Source organism: Hyla sarda, chromosome 3, assembly GCF_029499605.1.
Source record: "Hyla sarda isolate aHylSar1 chromosome 3, aHylSar1.hap1, whole genome shotgun sequence".
In the NCBI taxonomy this organism is placed as follows: Eukaryota; Metazoa; Chordata; class Amphibia; order Anura; family Hylidae; genus Hyla; species Hyla sarda.
The window spans coordinates 94,796,085-94,813,789 of NC_079191.1; the positions used below are offsets into that span (position 1 = coordinate 94,796,085).

The 17,705-nt window shown below is 44.7% G+C and overlaps 1 protein-coding gene across 5 annotated transcripts in view; it reads left to right on the forward strand.

Moving 5' to 3' along the window:
* The window catches only part of DGKD (diacylglycerol kinase delta), a 113,447-nt gene that overhangs the window by 15,408 nt on the left and 80,334 nt on the right, over positions 1-17,705 (forward strand). For 4 of the 5 annotated variants that reach the window (XM_056564673.1, XM_056564669.1, XM_056564668.1 and 1 more), the window contains exon 3: positions 5,631-5,711. Coding sequence is in view for 3 of the 5 variants with exons in the window: in XM_056564669.1 (XP_056420644.1) it covers positions 5,631-5,711 (81 nt within the window). In the remaining 2 variants the exon portion in view is untranslated. Of the gene's footprint in view, positions 1-5,630; positions 5,712-6,958; positions 7,072-17,705 lie in introns of those variants that run through there. The other variant, XM_056564670.1, reaches the window with a different exon arrangement.

Consider the following 17,705-nt stretch of genomic DNA (forward strand, 5'->3'; position numbering starts at 1 on the left):
TCCTTGGCACCACGTAGACGGTCAAAAAGTTCAGAGATAAGAGGTAGAGGGTAGCGGTTCTCGACCGTGATTTTGTTAAGTACCCTGTAGTCAATGTATGGACTGAGTGAGCCATCCTTCTTCCCTACAAAGAAGAAACCAGATCCAGCAGGAGAAGAGGACTTACGGATAAATCCCTTTTGGAGATTCTCCTGGATATACTCAGCCATGGCTTTGGTCTCAGGAACCGATAGAGGGTATATCCTCCCACGAGGAGGAGTGGTACCAGGCAGAAGATCAATAGGGCAATCGTAAGGACGATGTGGAGGCAGAGACTCAGCCTGTTTCTTGCAGAAAATGTCAGTGAAATCTTGGTAAGGTGGAGGCAGGCCAGGTAAAGGAGGAAGGCGAGAAACAACTTTATGCAGAACTGGTTGGAGGCAAAGATTTTGACAGAAATGTCCCCAACGAATAATCCCTCCAGCTCTCCAATCCAGTTGCAGGGAATGGCGTTGCAGCCAAGGAAGGCCACGAAGAATCTCTGAAGTACAGTGTGGAAGAACATAGAATTCAATCTTCTCTTTATGCAATACTCCCACTTGCATGACAAGAGATTCAGGACGGAAGTGAACCTTACAGTCCAGATTTTGTCCATTAACAGAGGAGATGAACAAGGGCTTGGCAAGGCGAGTGACAGGAAGATGATACTTGTGGACCAAAGAAGCATCAATATTAAAGTCACCTACTGATCCTGAATCCAAAAATGCTGTATCTCTGAAGGAAAACTTGGCAGAAGCGAAGAGTTGTACAGAAATAGTGAAGCGAGGAGAGGTGGTATTCACCCCTAGGGACGCCTCTCCTACGTTTTCTAGGTGCAAGCTTTTTCCCGGATACTGTGGAGGAACAGAACAGTCTTTGAGGAAGTGTTCGGGGCTAGCACAATACAAGCACAAATTCTCACCGCGTCGTCGTGATCTCTCCTGTTGCGTAAGACGGGAACGACCCACTTACATAGCCTCTTCAGCATGAGGCGCAGGAAACTGTAGAGGTGAACATTGAAACACGGGTGCCAAGCGAGGATATTTCCGTGTTCAGGCAGGTGCAATCTCTAAGCGCAATTCTTCCTGCCTCTCAACAAAACGCACATTAATACGTGTGGCCCAAAGGGGTGTAGCCCAGGCCAGGGCTTTGCCGGACAGTAGGCTAATGACAAAGGCCACCTTTGCACGTTCTGTCGGAAACAGTTCAGACATGAGCTCCAAGTGCATGGAGCACTGTGAACTAAGCCTCTGCATGACTTGGAATCCCCATCATACTTGGGAGGTAAAGGCAGGCGTAGCTGAGAGCCAGAAGACTTCAGGAGCTGGAGGTGGGAGTGGGCCAGGTTGCGGTACCTGCTGCTGTTGCAAGGCCAAAAGCTGTTGCATCATAGCTGAAAGTTGAGAAAGTTGCTGCGCCTATTGGGGACAACTGCTGTGACTGACGTACCACAATGGAGGGAAGATCCGCGACTTCATGCAGGAGTACCTCAGCAGGATCCATGGCAGGATCTTACTGTGACACTCACATTTCAGAAGACAGGAACCCCGGTGGATCCGCTGGACCTGTGTGGCAGATGACTCGGACCGTACCAGGGAGCGGAGTCTAAGGTGCTGCTGGTTTTCACCAGAGCACGCCGCAAAGTGGGATGGACTTGCTGCGGCAGGTGGCACCCTGGTCACTACCCCTGGCACGGCTCGACCACACAGGCAGCTGAGGAGATGCGAGGCGCAGGAGGGGTAAGGTAGCTTGTGGGCAGGCGGCACGGTTGTGTTGTCAGGACGTAGCATGAGGTCAATAGGCAGGTGGCAGAGAAGCAAGGTCGGGTCACAAAGCGAAGGATCAGATACACTGCAAGGCAGAAACATGAATGCTTTTTCTCAGGCTCAAGGCAACAAAGATCCGGCAGGGGAGTGAGGAGGGTGGAAGAATATATAAATGAGCCTCAGGTGAATCACACTAATGAGCGCACTGGCCCTTTAAATCTTAAAGTTCCGGCATGCATGCGCCCTATGGGATGGGGACACGCACGCCGAAGCAGTGAGGCAGAGGCTGGGGCAGGGGAGCACCAGGTGAGTGACGGACTGGGGCTCGCATGCTGGTGCGTCCCGCCATGCGAGTTCCAGCCCAGCCGGCAGCAGCAGGTAACGGGACCATGCGCTCACGGTCAGCGTGTGCGGCCGGAGCGCATAACGTAACATATGACAGGTTAGTGCGGGTGATACTGATGACAGATTTCCTTTAAAGAGAACTGGATTGACTCTATTTACTGCTGAGAGCATTGGATAGCTGCTAGGGTACAAAGGCAAACTGTACCTGCCCTTTAGCTGTTAGTGGTTACGAAATGGATTTTCCTTTGCTGTCCTGCTCTGTTCTATTCTGTGTGTACTGTATATTGGTATTCTGTCTTTTCCATTCATACCAATAGAAGTTTGCCCTTAAAAACAGAGACTGGTCTTAAAGGAAACCTGTCAGCTCTCTTTGCTGCTAAAAGCTCTAGACACAGTTGCATAGCTTTTAGGATAAAATAATAAACTCTGCCTTTCCTGGAGCTGATGGTGATTGCCAAACTTTTAAAATTTGCCTTTTTTTTTCTTAGCCAAGTGTCAAGTAGACCCAAATGCCACAGCCTGACTCCTCTTGCTTATTCTCACCTTCCAGATCCTCCTTGACTGACAGAGCCCTGTACGTCAGCCAAGAGGGGGCTGGGAGGGGAAGGTGAGAGAGGATGATTGCCAGGCTGTGGCACTTTAGCAGCTCAGCTCCGCCTTCTTGACACTTGGCTGAAAAATCAAGAGTTTGGCATCCACAATCACCGCCAGAAAAGGTACAGATTGCTTTTATACTCTAACAGTTATCCAGCAGTCTCTGCAGCTGTAGACAACAAATAGAGGTGGCAGATTGACATTGAAGTCTACATGTTGCTTTGATAAACTGTTGACATGTCCAAGAGACATGTGAGAGTTTAGATTGGTCTGAGTGTGCGGACCCTGGTCGCTCGATAAAACGAGTGGGGGGAGAAGCGCTTGACTCAACCCATTCTGGCTATGAAACCGAAACGGTCCCATAGACTTGCATTATTAGACCATCTTGGTCCCGTAATACAGAGCCTGAAGAGACTGCGGTTAGCGCAAACTTCTCCCAGCTCTATGAAGCAAGTAATTGGGGTTTGATTACCCAGATCCCAATCAATGTCTCTTAGACGTGTCAAAAGTTTTTTTTTTTTAAATGACAATACCCAGTTAAGATTATTCTCTGTTTTTAAGGGCAAGCTGTGATGGATATGAATGGATAAAAAGACATGAGGCCAATAAACAGTACACACAGACTAGAGCAGAACAGGATGACATAGAGAAATCTATTAAATTGCTATTTCCATCTGGTTTTTATTATAAAACCAAGATTAAAGTGATACTGTCCTTTTACACTGTCGTACTGAGGACACTTTCTTTTAAAGCTGCCAAAAAGCACCCAGCTTACGTACACCAAAGAAGAATAAGGACACCATAAAATCACCCATCATTTTATGTATAGACTATAATTATTGTTATAAACATGTAATGCAGCAGTGTAAGTGCTGAACATCATCTGGACAATAGCAGTAATAAATAAGGAGAAAACACACAGTAAATGTGGTATAGTGTTAAGCAGTTAACCCCCTAAAAGAAGGAACATGAATTTAACAGTACTATCATGAGGGACATATGAAAGACTCCCGGATCAAAGAGTTAATGATGAAGGCAAAAATATTTGTGTGCAAAAAGTAATCTAATAAAGTGCTGCAGTTAAAAAATCCCTATTGTAGAGTCTGGAGCCAGTTTATGTATCCGCTGGGTGGCTGCATTTTTACACCAGTGTGTGTGGGTGGTATGATTTCCAAAGCAACCAGTTCTTTGTTCTGGGTGATGTATGGATGAGGGTGGTCTGTACGATTACATTGTACATTTTGTGGAAATGCTTTATTTCCCTGCCAAAGATTTGACACAGTTCCCTGCAAAGGCAAGTTATGTGGTACTTTAGGGACTGCGGGGGATCAGGGCAGGTGAATATGCCTTCTTAAAAAAAAAAAAAAAAAAAAATACATAAAAAAGAAAAGATAATCCATTTGATTGCCACAGTCAAGAATACATACATACCTACTCTAGGGTAACACGGGACAACCATGCAGAACCTATTCTACAGTAACATAAAAACAATGGGGGAGATATATCAAAACCTGTCCAGAGGAAAAGTTGCCCATAGCAACCAATCAGATCGCTTCTTTCATTTTTAACAAGGCCTCTGCAAAATGAAAGTACCAATCTTCTTGGTTGCTATGGGCAACCTAACAACTTTTCCTTTGCACAGGTTTTGATAAGTCTCCCCCATTCTTCTTGAAGGATACTCAGCACCCAACCAATCCGATGTTTTCCATAATATGGCAAAGAATGTAAGGAGCCATCTGCTTCCTGCTCTGTTTCTCTCTCTCTCTCTCTCTCTCTCTCTCTCTCTCTCTCTCTCTCTCTCTCTCTCTCTCTCTCTCTCTCTCTCTCTCTCTCTCTCTCTCTATCTATATATATATGCGGGCATTGTGGCTCTGGCAAACTGCTGATCTCCAGGGATGTCAGTACCCCAACAATGTAATATTGATTGTCTGATGTTCTGATGATAGGTCATGAATACATTTTTGCTTGAAAACCCCTTGAATTACTTCCTCATAGGGCATATTGCCGTCCTTAAAGGAGTTGTCGACTGAAGGGTTTTTTATTTATTTATTTTTTTAGAAAGATTCCCTTGCTCGATGCAATAAAAAAACATAAAGCTATACATAGCTTCTGGTTCCGCCGCTTTCTCCAGTACGGCTGCTCCTAGGTTCCGGTGCTCTCCTCTATCAGGTACTGGAGCCCAATACGTCAACTGTCACTCAGCCAGTCACTGTCCACAGCAGTGTCCCGCCTCAGCCACTGATTGGCTGAGTGTCTATTGACGTTATTCGGCCCAGCCCCTAGTCTCTGCTGCGCTCCTCTTCCTGGGGCTTAGGCCAACATGTCACATTGACTTTCAGCCAATCATTGGCTGAGGCGGGACACCACTGCGGCTGAGCGGCAATGATTGGCTGAGCGGCAATTGACGTATTGGACCCCAGCACCCAGAATAGGAGTACAGCATTACCGGAGGCAGCGGGGAAACACAGAAGGTATATATAGCTTTGTTTTTTATTGCTAAAGAAACACCTTATGTCTGACAACCCCAAGATGTGAGATATCAGACATGTCAGCAGTCAATTTCTAAAGCTTTCATACCTGTCAGTACATTTCATATATACGTGGCCATTCCATTATAAATGGGGAACAGAAACTCCTTGTTCTCAGGATCCAAGTAGCTGAGCCCTCAGCCTTCCACATCGGATTGACATCAAATCTAATAAGTAGGGTTGAAGTTTTGTCATTAGATTGGCTAGTGAGCTGAAGAGAGAGCCCGCTCGCTTGAGTCTCCTGTACGTAGAATTGCTAGAGAGCAATGTGTAAAATGAAGATAGCTGACTCTGTCATGGTTCACATGTTTGTTTTATAGAGGAATTAGTAACATCAGTAACAAGCAAATACTAAATCCACTCTTCTTTTTATTTACAGTCAATCATATTTGAGGAGATTGACATAACAGATGCCAGTGTTGCAGAGTCAAGTACCAAAAATCTCAACAACAGTTTCACAGTAAGTGTCCTGGTCGGCACAGCACAACCTTTTATCTGAGGGGTAAATGCATTGTGGGCTGGTACCCGACACTCCTGCCAGTAAACTGTTTGGCAAAGCCATGGGGCTTGGATATGTGCAGGGAATGAAAGCCTGCCTCCATACATTGTGTACTGGCCATGCTGGGTCACAGCTCCGTTCACTGTGGTGTCTGAACAGCTGATCGTGAGGGTTGGGGGTACCAGCATTCAGGTTAGGCCATCAATATCAAAGGTCCTGGAACAACACTTAAAAAGACCTAGCTACTAACTATTTTTTTTGTTTTCAAATTACAGGACATCCCCTCCCCCTAAAAAAACACACTTGATCTACATCAGATTTTTGTGAGAAATGTTTATTAACTCCCTGAAAAGATTATGTGGTGCCACGGGGGTGTTAGTAGAAATATCTGATCATTTTGTGATGCCGGGGCACCGTTATCCTATACTCGGTCCGAGGTAGGAGACAGTTTCTCCTGGGCCAGACCCGGGGAGTAAATGAACAGACCGGCGTCAGGTTACGGATAACTTTCTTTACTGAGTCTTGGAGGATAACCAGAAGAAGTATATTTGAACTAGTCCTTCCCTCCAAGCACACAGCACAACACCTGAATCAGACTGTGGCCCCGCAGTAACTGAACTTGAACTCTGGGTAACTCCTCCCCTCACTACACTATATAGGTGAGACTTTAGGGGTTCCCATTGGCAGGCAGGGTCACATGGGGTTCACTGCACTCACTTAAGGGTACAGTAACACATTAATAACATATATACAAATAATAATAGAAGTAATCAGAAAAAATATATTACTATGCAATAAAGTGCAAACATAATTGATATAACAGTGAGTTTTTTGGTGGGCCCAACACCTTGTGCTGCCTGAAGCAGTCTGAAGCCACAGGACAGCCATTGGTGCTGGGACACCACAATTATTTAGGTGTTCAATGTTATTTATTATTATTTTTTTTGTACATACATACCTATAGATCTCTTTCATGCTGCCTGAACCATGAGTTATCAGAGTGGCCCCTGGCTGCTTTTCCCTGCCCCAGTAGCCTTGATTGAAAGATCCCTCCTTTTACCTGAAAAGGAAGAGATTAAGGTGGGGTGCGTGGGGAGAAGTTGCTGGAGACTGCTCTGATGACTTGTTGATATGTTCAGTTAATCCTATGTTCAATTGTAGGTTGTGACTCTTTAGGAATTTTTTTTAGTATTCCCCCTGAGACCAGCAGCACAAGAGGTGACTATGGACTTCTCTCCCCATCCTCAGTTGATGTAACATGACTGTCAAGTTAGAGGTGAAAATCTCCAGACTTACAACTTTTGGGCTTGTTGCCCATCATGTTGGTGATCTATACCGTACATGAAAAGAATGTACAGTGATCCCTCAACTTACAATGGCCTCAACATACAATAGTTTCAACATACAATGGTCTTTTCTGGACCATTGTAAGTTGAAACCAGACTCAACATACAATGTACAGACAGTCCAGATCTGTGAAACTTGTCAGTGGCCAGAAGAACTGATCAATCAGAATGGGCAATTTACTGGTAAAACCCCTGTATTACTGAAGTGCATGCACTGACTGGTGTCTGGTAGCACCCCCTACAGTACAGGGAGGTACAACATGTTCTGTACTCTTTACCTGTACCAGGGTTAGCTGCTCCTTTGGACACCAGGTGAGGGCGGCTCCATGTTACTTTTTTAGGACACTGCGTGTACTGTACAGGACCCCGAAGAAGCTTCTTCCTCTACCTAGACCAGTTTTTCCCAAGCAGGGAGCCCCCAGCTGTTGCAAAACTACAACTCCCAGCATGCCCGGACAGCCTTTGGCTGTCCGGGCATGCTGTGAGTTGTCGTTTTGCAACAGCTGGAGGCTCCCTGCTTGGGAAACACTGACATAGACAGTGATTACAGCTCCCAGCAGATCTTTCTTACTTTTATATATAAGGATTTGCTTTATCTATATTGGCTATACACTTATTTTTCTTTAATCCTCACTTTTTCCTAGTTTTGGATGACATTTTGGTGCCTTTAGAACCAATTACCAGGTTTCCATAGGGTTCTAGTCTCAACATACAATGGTTTCACCATACAATGTTCGTCCCAGAACCAATTAATATTGTAACTTGAGGGACCACTGTATATGAGATTTTTATTATAAGAATTCTTTCACACCTTCTGTGGCAATAATGGTAAAGGAACGTAACAATAAAGGAGTGTCGTTATTGCTATTTATAAACCTCTGAGTACACACCTACCGTATATAGCACTCGCCATGTGGTTAGTAGAGCAATGCTCTAGAGGGCAGGATGTGGGTTAATAGCTGCGTTGTAGTAATAATATGTAACAGGGCATTCTTTGCAGTCTTCCTGACTATAAATAACATCTTAATTGTAGACTTTTTACCAGCTATCAGGCCATAATTGAACCAGAATAAACACTGTACACACATATGTTTGGAGGCTTATGAAATGTGAAATATCCCATTGATTTCAATAAGAGATGTGGTAATAGGCAGAAAGAGAAGAGACATCACTGTTTAGTCCTGCTCTGAAATCAATGGGAGCTTCATGACAGCACTTACTCCTGTTGGACCAGAAGCTCATGACACAGAAATGCAGGTAAATGGCTGGATAAAGTTAGTATGTACTGTAATGTCTGGGGACTGTCCATATATCAAAGGGTATTGATAAGAGGACCAGTAATGGATAGAGGGGTGCACATACCATGCCCTGTTTGGACATCAGATTGATCAGCGCTAGGCATGCAGGTCGTATCTAGAGATGAGCGAACTTACAGTAAATTCGATTCGTCACGAACTTCTCGGCTCGGCAGTTGATGACTTTTCCTGCATAAATTAGTTCAGCTTTCAGGTGCTCCGGTGGGCTGGAAAAGGTGGATACAGTCCGAGGAGACTCTTTCCTAGGACTGTATCCACCTTTTCCAGCCCACCGGAGCACCTGAAAGCTGAACTAATTTACGCAGGATAAGTCATCAACTGCCGAGCCGAGAAGTTTGTGACGAATCGAATTTACTGTAAGTTCGCTCATCTCTATTAGAGAAAAATACTGTTGCACTGGGTCCTTTACTAGAGCTCTATGCTGCTGCCTTAACCTGCTGTGCTATTATATGGCACGTCTACCTCTTTTTTTTTTTTTGTATCTTACCTCCTGTATGTCTTGCTTAGAGCCGTATGTAAACTTGCTTTTCTTCCTATAAGATTTACCCTGTCACTGAAAAAATAAAACAATATTTTTTCTGGTGGCAGCATAAAAATGGAAAACGATGGTCCCCATGAAATCTATCTATGAGATCTTCTGCCCCCCCCCACCCTCCCAGCTCCCACTACAGCAATGACAGACCACTCAGCCATTCCTGACTCGGTACTAGGTAGAAAATATTGGGAGTAGCGGGGACTGAGGTAGGGGAGTTTTTTGTGGGTTTTTTTTCTCGGCGCCCCCCGGAGAAATATAATTTTTTTTTTTTGTATCCAGTCAACCCTTTTAAGGAAGAAAACCACCTCTTTAGTGCCATCTAGAGGTAGCTACCATGTACCGCATTTTTCGCCGTATAAGACGCACTTTTCTTCCCCAAAACTGGGGGGGGGAAGTTGGTGCGTCTTATACGGCGAATACACACCTATCGGGTCGGTCCCTGTGGCCATCAACGGCCGGGACCCGCGGCTAATACAGGACATCACCGATATCTGCGGACCTCCAGATGTTGCAAAACTACAACTCCCAGCATGCTCGGACAGCCAACGGCTGTCCGGGCATGCTGGGAGTTGTAGTTTTGCAACATCTGCAGGTCCGCAGGTTGAAGATCACTGTTGGGTGCAGAATCTTTTTTTTCTAGATTTTGCACCTTTAAAATTGGGTGCGTCTTATATGCCGGTGCGTCCTATAGGGCGAAAAATACGGTAAGTCATTGATCTAGGTATACAAGAGCCTTAAAGGGGTATTCTGGCTTTTTACATCTTATCCCCTATGTCACTAGGGGGCATGGGCGTGACGTCACGTCCCCATCTTGGATTAGATGTATAAACCCGGAATACCTCTTTAAAAGATAAGGGATTCTAACCAAACGAGAGTCTTCTCCAAGACTCAAGACAGTTGTTTCAAGGTTCTTGCCCCTCATCAGTACAGAGCAGGGTGCTGGCTTGATGAAATGCCTCTGATTCAGCTTTTCAGGGGATTGGGCTGGTTTTCATTGAGGAGATCCAGCTGTGTATAGAGTCTTAAAGGGGTACTCCGCCCCTAGACATCTTATCCCCTATCCAAAGGATAGGGGATAAGATGTCAGATCGCCGGGGTCCCGCTGCTGGAGACCCCGGGGATCGCTGCTGCAGCACCCCGCTATCATTACAGCACAGAGCGAGAACCCTCTGCACGTAATGACGGGCAATACAGGGGCCGGAGCATCGTTACGTCACGGCTCCGCCCCTCGTGATGTCACTGCCTGCCCCCATCAATACAAGTCTATGGGAGGGGGCGTTGCGGTCTTCACGCCCCCTGCCATAGACTTGCATTAATGGGACGGGCCGTGATGTCATGAGGGGCGGAGCCATGACGTCACGCTGCTCCGGCCCCTGTATCGCCCGTCATTACGCACAGAGCGAACTCGCTCTGTGCAGTAATGATGGCGGGGTGCCGCAGCGGCGATCCCGGGGGTCCCCAGCAGCGGGACCGCGGCGATCTAACATCTTATCCCCTATCCTTTGGATAGGGGATAAGATGCCAGGGGCGGAGTACCCCTTTAAGTCTTTGCTTTATGGGAAAATGGTAAGTAATAATAATAATTTATTTATATAGCGCCTACAGATTCCGCAGCGCTTACAATTATGGGGTAGAAACGAAGACAAGTATCAGACATAATATTACACAATAACTATTCAAGGGGGAACGCCGAAAATGTGTACCAAACAGTGCACACAAAAACATGAAATCATTATAAATCCATATACTTTATTAGATACAAAAAGTTAAAAATATACATAGAAAGGTGCAGAATACATAAAAAGGGCACTGAATCACCATGGAAGGGTAGGTATAAGTTATAAAGCAGAAAAATAACATAAATAAATGGCAATACGGGTTGTGAATGCAAGGAAACCTCGGTATAAGACTATGACAAACATAAGTCAATGGAGAAAAAGACGGGGCCCAATGCCTAATCAAGAATGCCAGACCATACCTACCAACCCCAACGATCGTTTCGCTTCTAAAGTGCTTCCTCAGGGGGTGTCAACACCCCCTGAGGAAGCACTTTAGAAGCGAAACGATCGTTGGGGTTGGTAGGTATGGTCTGGCATTCTTGATTAGGCATTGGGCCCCGTCTTTTTCTCCATTGACTTATGTTTGTCATAGTCTTATACCGAGGTTTCCTTGCATTCACAACCCGTATTGCCATTTATTTATGTTATTTTTCTGCTTTATGACTTATACCTACCCTTCCATGGTGATTCAGTGCCCTTTTTATGTATTCTGCACCTTTCTATGTATATTTTTAACTTTTTGTATCTAATAAAGTATATGGATTTATAATGATTTCATGTTTTTGTGTGCACTGTTTGGTACACATTTTCGGCGTTCCCATTTAGTTGGTGCACTCCCACTTGCTTGTTACAGTAGGTTGGTTTTTCTCTTTTTTGGTGTTAACAATAACTATTCAAACAAGAGGTGTGGGGATATGTTGGGGATATGTTGAGGCCAATTAAAGAATAAAGAAGATAAGTAAGTTAGCTTTCATCCAGAAGAATAAAAAAACTGTCTCTAGTGCCACCTATAGGTAGTCATTGTGCTACCCATATTAGACCATGCACTTATTCCAATAAAGTGTTCTTCATTTCAAAAAGCTGTGTCAAATGTTTTGATCATTAGGGATGTCAGTGCTGAGACCTCCAATGATTACTAGAACAAGTGTGGAGAAGTCACACTCTGGCTTGCAGTGACCTGCATCCTGCTTCCCTGGACAGCCCCACAGACTTAGAATGGGGCCCCTCTGTGAAGCAGGACATAGGTCGCTGCAAGCCAGAGAGCAAAGCGAGCTACCCTTTCTCCTGGCTCCGTGTTCGCTCCGTGATGTCACGCCTTTTTTTTTGGTTCACAAATACAATATGTCTACTTTATGTTTGCATCATAAAATTTATGAGTTTTTACTTTTGGAAGACACCAGAGGGCTTCAAAGTTCAGCAACAATTTTCTAATTTTTCAACAAAATTTTCAAACTCACTATTTTTCAGTGACCAGTTCAGTTTTGAAGCGGATTTGAAGGGTCTTCATATTAGAAATACCCCACAAATGAACCCATTATAAAAACTGCACCCCCCAAAGTATTCCAAATGACATTTAGTAAGTGTTTTAACCCTTTAGGTGTTTCACAGGAATAGCAGCAAAGTGAAGGAGAAAATTCAAAATCTTCATTTTTTACACTTGCATGTTCTTGTAGACTAAATTTTTGAATTTTTGCAGGGGGTAAAAGGAGAAAATTTTTACTGGCATTTGTAGCACAATTTCTCTCGAGTAAGCACATACCTCATATGTCTATGTAAAGTGTTCGGCGGGCGCAGTAGAGGGCTCAGAATGGAAGGAGCGACAAGGGGATTTTGGAGAGAACATTTTGCTGAAACGGTTTTTGGGGGGCATGTCACCATTAGGAAGCCCCTATGGTGCCAAAACAGCAAAAAAAAAACACATGGCATACCATTTTGGAAACTAGACCCCTCGGGGAATTAAGTGAGCCTTAACCCCTTCCCGACCTATGACATACCTGTACGTCATGAGTGGGAAGGCGTTCCCGACCCATGACGTACGTCATGAACATTTTTGCCGCTACTCGCGGCATCCCGCAGCGCCCGGTAAGATGGTGGCTATCACTGATAGCCAGCCATCTTACCATGCGACCACGGGGGGTTTCATCCCCCCCCCCGACACCCCCCCCCCCCCCAGCGGTCGCTGCTATCAGCTAGTCAAATCTGACTAGCTGATAGCAGCGTTTCGCTATCAGAATACTTAGCAGCGCGGTGTGTGAGTCCCGATCACGAGGATCGGGACACACACCGCTCTGCTAAGTGTCCCTTACCCGTCCCCCGGCGTCACTTACCCGGCCATGCGGTATCCCGAGCGGTCCCGGCGTCCTCCAGGCGGTCCCGGAGGTGGTGCGTTTCTGGCAGCAGGGCGGCATCTTCATTGGCAGCAGTGAGATCGCCGTAACGCGATTTCACCGCTGCCTCTGGGAGTTTCAAAACTGCAGCTCCCAGCATGCTCAGACAGCCTTTGGCTTTCTGTGCATGCTGGAAGTTGCAGTTTTGCAACATCTGGAAGTCCACAGTTTGGAGACCACTGTATAATGGTCTCCAATCTGTGCTCTTCCAGATGTTGCAAAACTACAAATCTCAGCATGCCAGACTGCCCATGCATGCTGGAAGTTGTAGTTCGGCAACATCTGATCCTTCAGATATTGCTGAACTACAACTTCCAGCATGCCTGGGCAGTCTGGGCATGCTGGAAGTTGTAGTTTTGCAACAACTGGAGGCACACTAGTTGGGAAACATTGTCTGTTTCCTACCTCAATGCCTCCAGCTGTTGCAATTGTTGCAAAACTATAACTCCCAGCATGCACTGACAGACCATGCATGCTGGGAGTTGTAGTTTTGCAACAGCTGGAGGCACACTGGTTTGGAAACACTAAGTTTGGTTGCAAAACACTTGAAAGTTTATTACTTAAATTAGTGTTTCCAAACCAGTGTGCCTCCAGCTGTTGCAAAACTACAACTCCCAGCATGCACGGACAGCCAAAGGGCATGCTCCAAGTTTTCAACAGCTGGATGTTTGCCCCCTCCCCCCAATGTGAATGTACAGGGTACACTCACATGGGTGGAGGTTTACAGTGAGTGCTGCAAGTTTGAGATGGCGCAAATTTTGCGCTGTAGCTCAAACTCCCAGCGGCAAACTTGCTGTGAACCTCTGCCCGTGTGACTGTACCCTAAAAACACTACACTACACTTACACTAACCTAAAATAAAAAGTAAGAAACACTACATACATGTTTCCCCGAAAATAAACCCTACACCGAAAGTAATTATCAATATAAGCCCTACCCCGAAAATAAGACCTAGGCCAGGGGTAAATCAACTGGCGGACCGCGGTCCAGATCCGAACCAGCTACCAGTAATGCCCGCAGACATGCAGGAGTGTGGAGGATGGGGGGGCTGCAAGAGTGTGGAGGTTGGGGGGGGGGGGGGGGCGGCATCATCCACACTGCTACATCCCCCCCATCCTCCACACTGCTACAGCCCCCCATGTTGTTCAAGGTACATACCGTAAATAAATAAGCCCTAACCTGAAAATTAGCCCTAGTGTGTTTTTTTGTGACTGAAATTAATATAAGACCCGGTCTTATTTTCGAAGAAACACGGTATACACATACCCCTACACAGCCCCCCTCCCCAATAAAAATGAAAAACATCTGGTACGCTACTGTTTCCAAAACAGAGCCTCCAGCTGTTGCAAAACAACAACTCCCTGTATTGCCGGACAGCCATTGACTGTCCAGGCATGCTGGGAGTTTTGCAACAGCTGGAGGCACCCTGTTTGGGAATCATTGGCATAGAATACCCCTATGTCCACCCCTATGCAAATCCCTTATTTAGGCCTCAAATGCGCATGGCGCTCTCTCACTTTGGAGCCCTGTCGTATTTCAGGGCAACAGTTTTGGGACACATATGGGGTATCTCCGTACTCGGGAGAAATTGCCTTACAAATTTTGGGGGGCTTTTTCTTCTTTAATCCCTATGAAAAGGTGAAGTTGGGGTCTACACCAGCATGTTAGTGTATAAAAATTAATTTTTTTACACTGACATGCTGGTGTTGCCCTATACTTTTCATTTTGACAAGAGATAAAAGTGAAAAAAAGCCCCCCAAAATTTGTAATGCAATTTCTCCCGACTACGGAGATACCCCATATGTGGGCGCAAAGTGCTCTGGGGGTGCACAACAAAGCCCAGAAGGGAGAGTGCACCATGTACATTTGAGGTGATTTGCACAGGGGTGGCTGATTGTTATAACAGTTTTGACATAAACGCAAAACAATAAATATCCATATGTGACCCCATTTTGGAAACTACACCCCTCATGTAATGTAATAAGGGGTGCAGTGAGAATTTACACCCCACTGGTGTATTACAGATTTTTGGAACAGTGGGCTGTGAAAATGAAAAATAAAATTTTTCATTTGCACAGTCCACTATTTCAATTATCTGTCAAACGCCAGTGGGGTGTAAATGCTCACTGCACCACCTTATTACATTCCATGAGGGGTGTAGTTTCCAAAATGGGGTCACATGTGGGGGTTCCACTGTTCTGGCACCATAGGGGCTTCCTAAATGGGACATGCCCCCCAAAAACCCTTTCAGAAAAACTCATTCTCCAAAATCCCATTGTTGCTCCTTCCCTTCTGAGCCCTCTACTGCGCCCACCGAATACTTTACATACACATATGAGGTATTTCCTTACTCGAGAGAAATTGGGTTACAAATTTTAGGGTGATTTCTCTCCTTTTACCCCTTGTAAAAATTCAAAAATTGGGTCTACAATAACATGCGAGTGTAAAAAATGAAGATTTAGAATTTTCTCCTTTACTTTGCTGCTATTCCTGTGAAACACCTAAAGGGTTAACACACTTACTGAATGTCATTTTGAAAACTTTGGGGGGTGCAGTTTTTATAATGGGGTAATTTATGGGGTATTTCTAATATGAAGACCCTTAAAATCCACATCCAACCTGAACTGGTCCCTGAAAAAGTACGATTTTGAAAATCTTGAGAAAACTTGCTGCGGAACTTTGAAGCCCTCTGGTGTCTTCCAAAAGTAAAAACTTGTAAATTTTTTGATGCAAACACAAAGTAGACATATTGTATATGTGAATCAATATATAATTTATTTGGAACATCCATTTTCCTTACAAGCAGAGTTTTTCAAAGTTAGAAAAATGCAAAATTTTCAACATTTTCATGAAATTTTTAGATTTTTTTACCAAGAAAGGATGCAAGTATCAGTGAAATTTTACCAATAACATAAAGTAGAATATGTCACGAAAAAAACAATCTCGGAATCAGAATGATAAGTAAAAGCATTCCAGAGTTATTAATGTTTACAGTAACAGTGGTGAGATGTTCAAAAAATGCCCAGGTCCTGAAGGTGAAAATGGGCTGGGTCATGAAGGGGTTAATACCCCACAGGTGTTTCATGACTTTTGCAAATGTAAAAAAAAAAATGTTTTTTTACATAAAATGCTTGTTTTCCCAAAAACGTTACATTTTTTAAAAGGGTAATAGCAGGAAATACCCCCCAAAATTTGAAGCCCAATTTCTCCGGATTCAGAAAACACCCCATATGATGGTGAAAAGTGCTCTGCTGGCGCACTACAGGTCTCAGAAGAGGAGTAGTCACATTTGGCTTTTTGGAAGCAAATTTTGCTCTGGGAGCATGCCGCATTTAGGAAGCCCCTATGGTGCCTGGACAGCAACCCCCCCCCCCACATGGCATTATATTTTGGAAACTAGACCCCTTGGGGAACGTAACAAGGGGTAAAGTGAACCTTAATACCCCACAGGGGTTTCACGACTTTTGCATATGTTAAAAAAATTTTTTTTACCTAAAATGCTTGGTTTCCCAAAAATTTTACATTTTTACAATGGGTTAAAGCAGAAAATACCCCCCAAAATTTGCAGCCCAATTTCTCCCGATTCAGAAAACACCCCATGTGGGGGCGAAAAGTGCTCTGCTGGCGCACTACAGGTCTCATAAGAGGGGTAGTCACATTTGGCTTTTTGGAAGCAAATTTTGCTCTGGGGGCATGCCGCATTTAGGAAGCCCCTATGGTGCCACACACTGGCATTATATTCTGGAAACTAGACCCCTTGGGGAACATAACAAAGGGGTAAAATGAACCTTAATACCCCACAGGTGATTCACAACTTTTGCATATGTAAAAAAATATATGTATTTTTTTTCACTAAAATGTGGGTTTCCCCACAAATTTCACATTTTTGCAAGGGTTAATAGTAGAAAAGAACCCCCAAAATTTGTAACCCCATCTCTTCTGAGTGCGGAGGTACTCCATAAGTGGACGTCAAGTGCACTGCTGGAGCACCACAATGCTCAGAAGAGAAGGAGTCACATTTGCAAACTTTGCTGAAATGGGAGGGAGGGACATGTCGCATTTAGGAAGCCCCTATGGTGCCAGGACAGCAAAATACCCCCCACATGGCATACCATTTTGGAAACTAGACCCCTTGAGGAATGTAACAAGGGGTAAAGTAAGCCTTAATACCCCACAGGGGTTTCACAACTTTTGCATATGTAAAAAAAAAAAAAAAAAACATTTTCACTAAAATGTGTGTTTCCCCCAAAATTTTACATTTTTACAAGGGTTAATAGCAGAAAAGACACCCCACAATTTGTAAATACATTTCTTTGGACTAAGGACATACCTTATTTTTTGATGATTTAGGCTTGGTGGGTGCACAGCAGGTCTTGCTTAAGTGGGAGGGCAGTCAGGGACCTTGAGCTTGATATGGAGCCAGGATGTGGGGAGCGTTAATGGGGGGAGCACTGAGCCCTAAAATAGGGGAACACTATGGGGGACAACGGGCCATAACTGGGGTAGACAGGTGGGGTACAGAGGCCCGTAATATGGGGTACAGTGGGCCAGAAAATTATAAAACGGGATATGTTCCCAGAATGATGACCCAGAGCATAGCCAAAACTAAAAAAATATGCCCGCCCCAAACCCTATGCTCTGAGTCATCATTCTGGGAATGTGATGTGTGTGGCCGTCCCTAACCTGTTGCCTGCGCATAAAAAAGTCCCCGATGATAGTGACTCGGTGACCTATGACCCATTTTTGAAAAAACACCCCCAGAGGTCTTATCAGGTTTTTTTTTTTCAGGTTTTTTTGGGCAATTTAGTGATA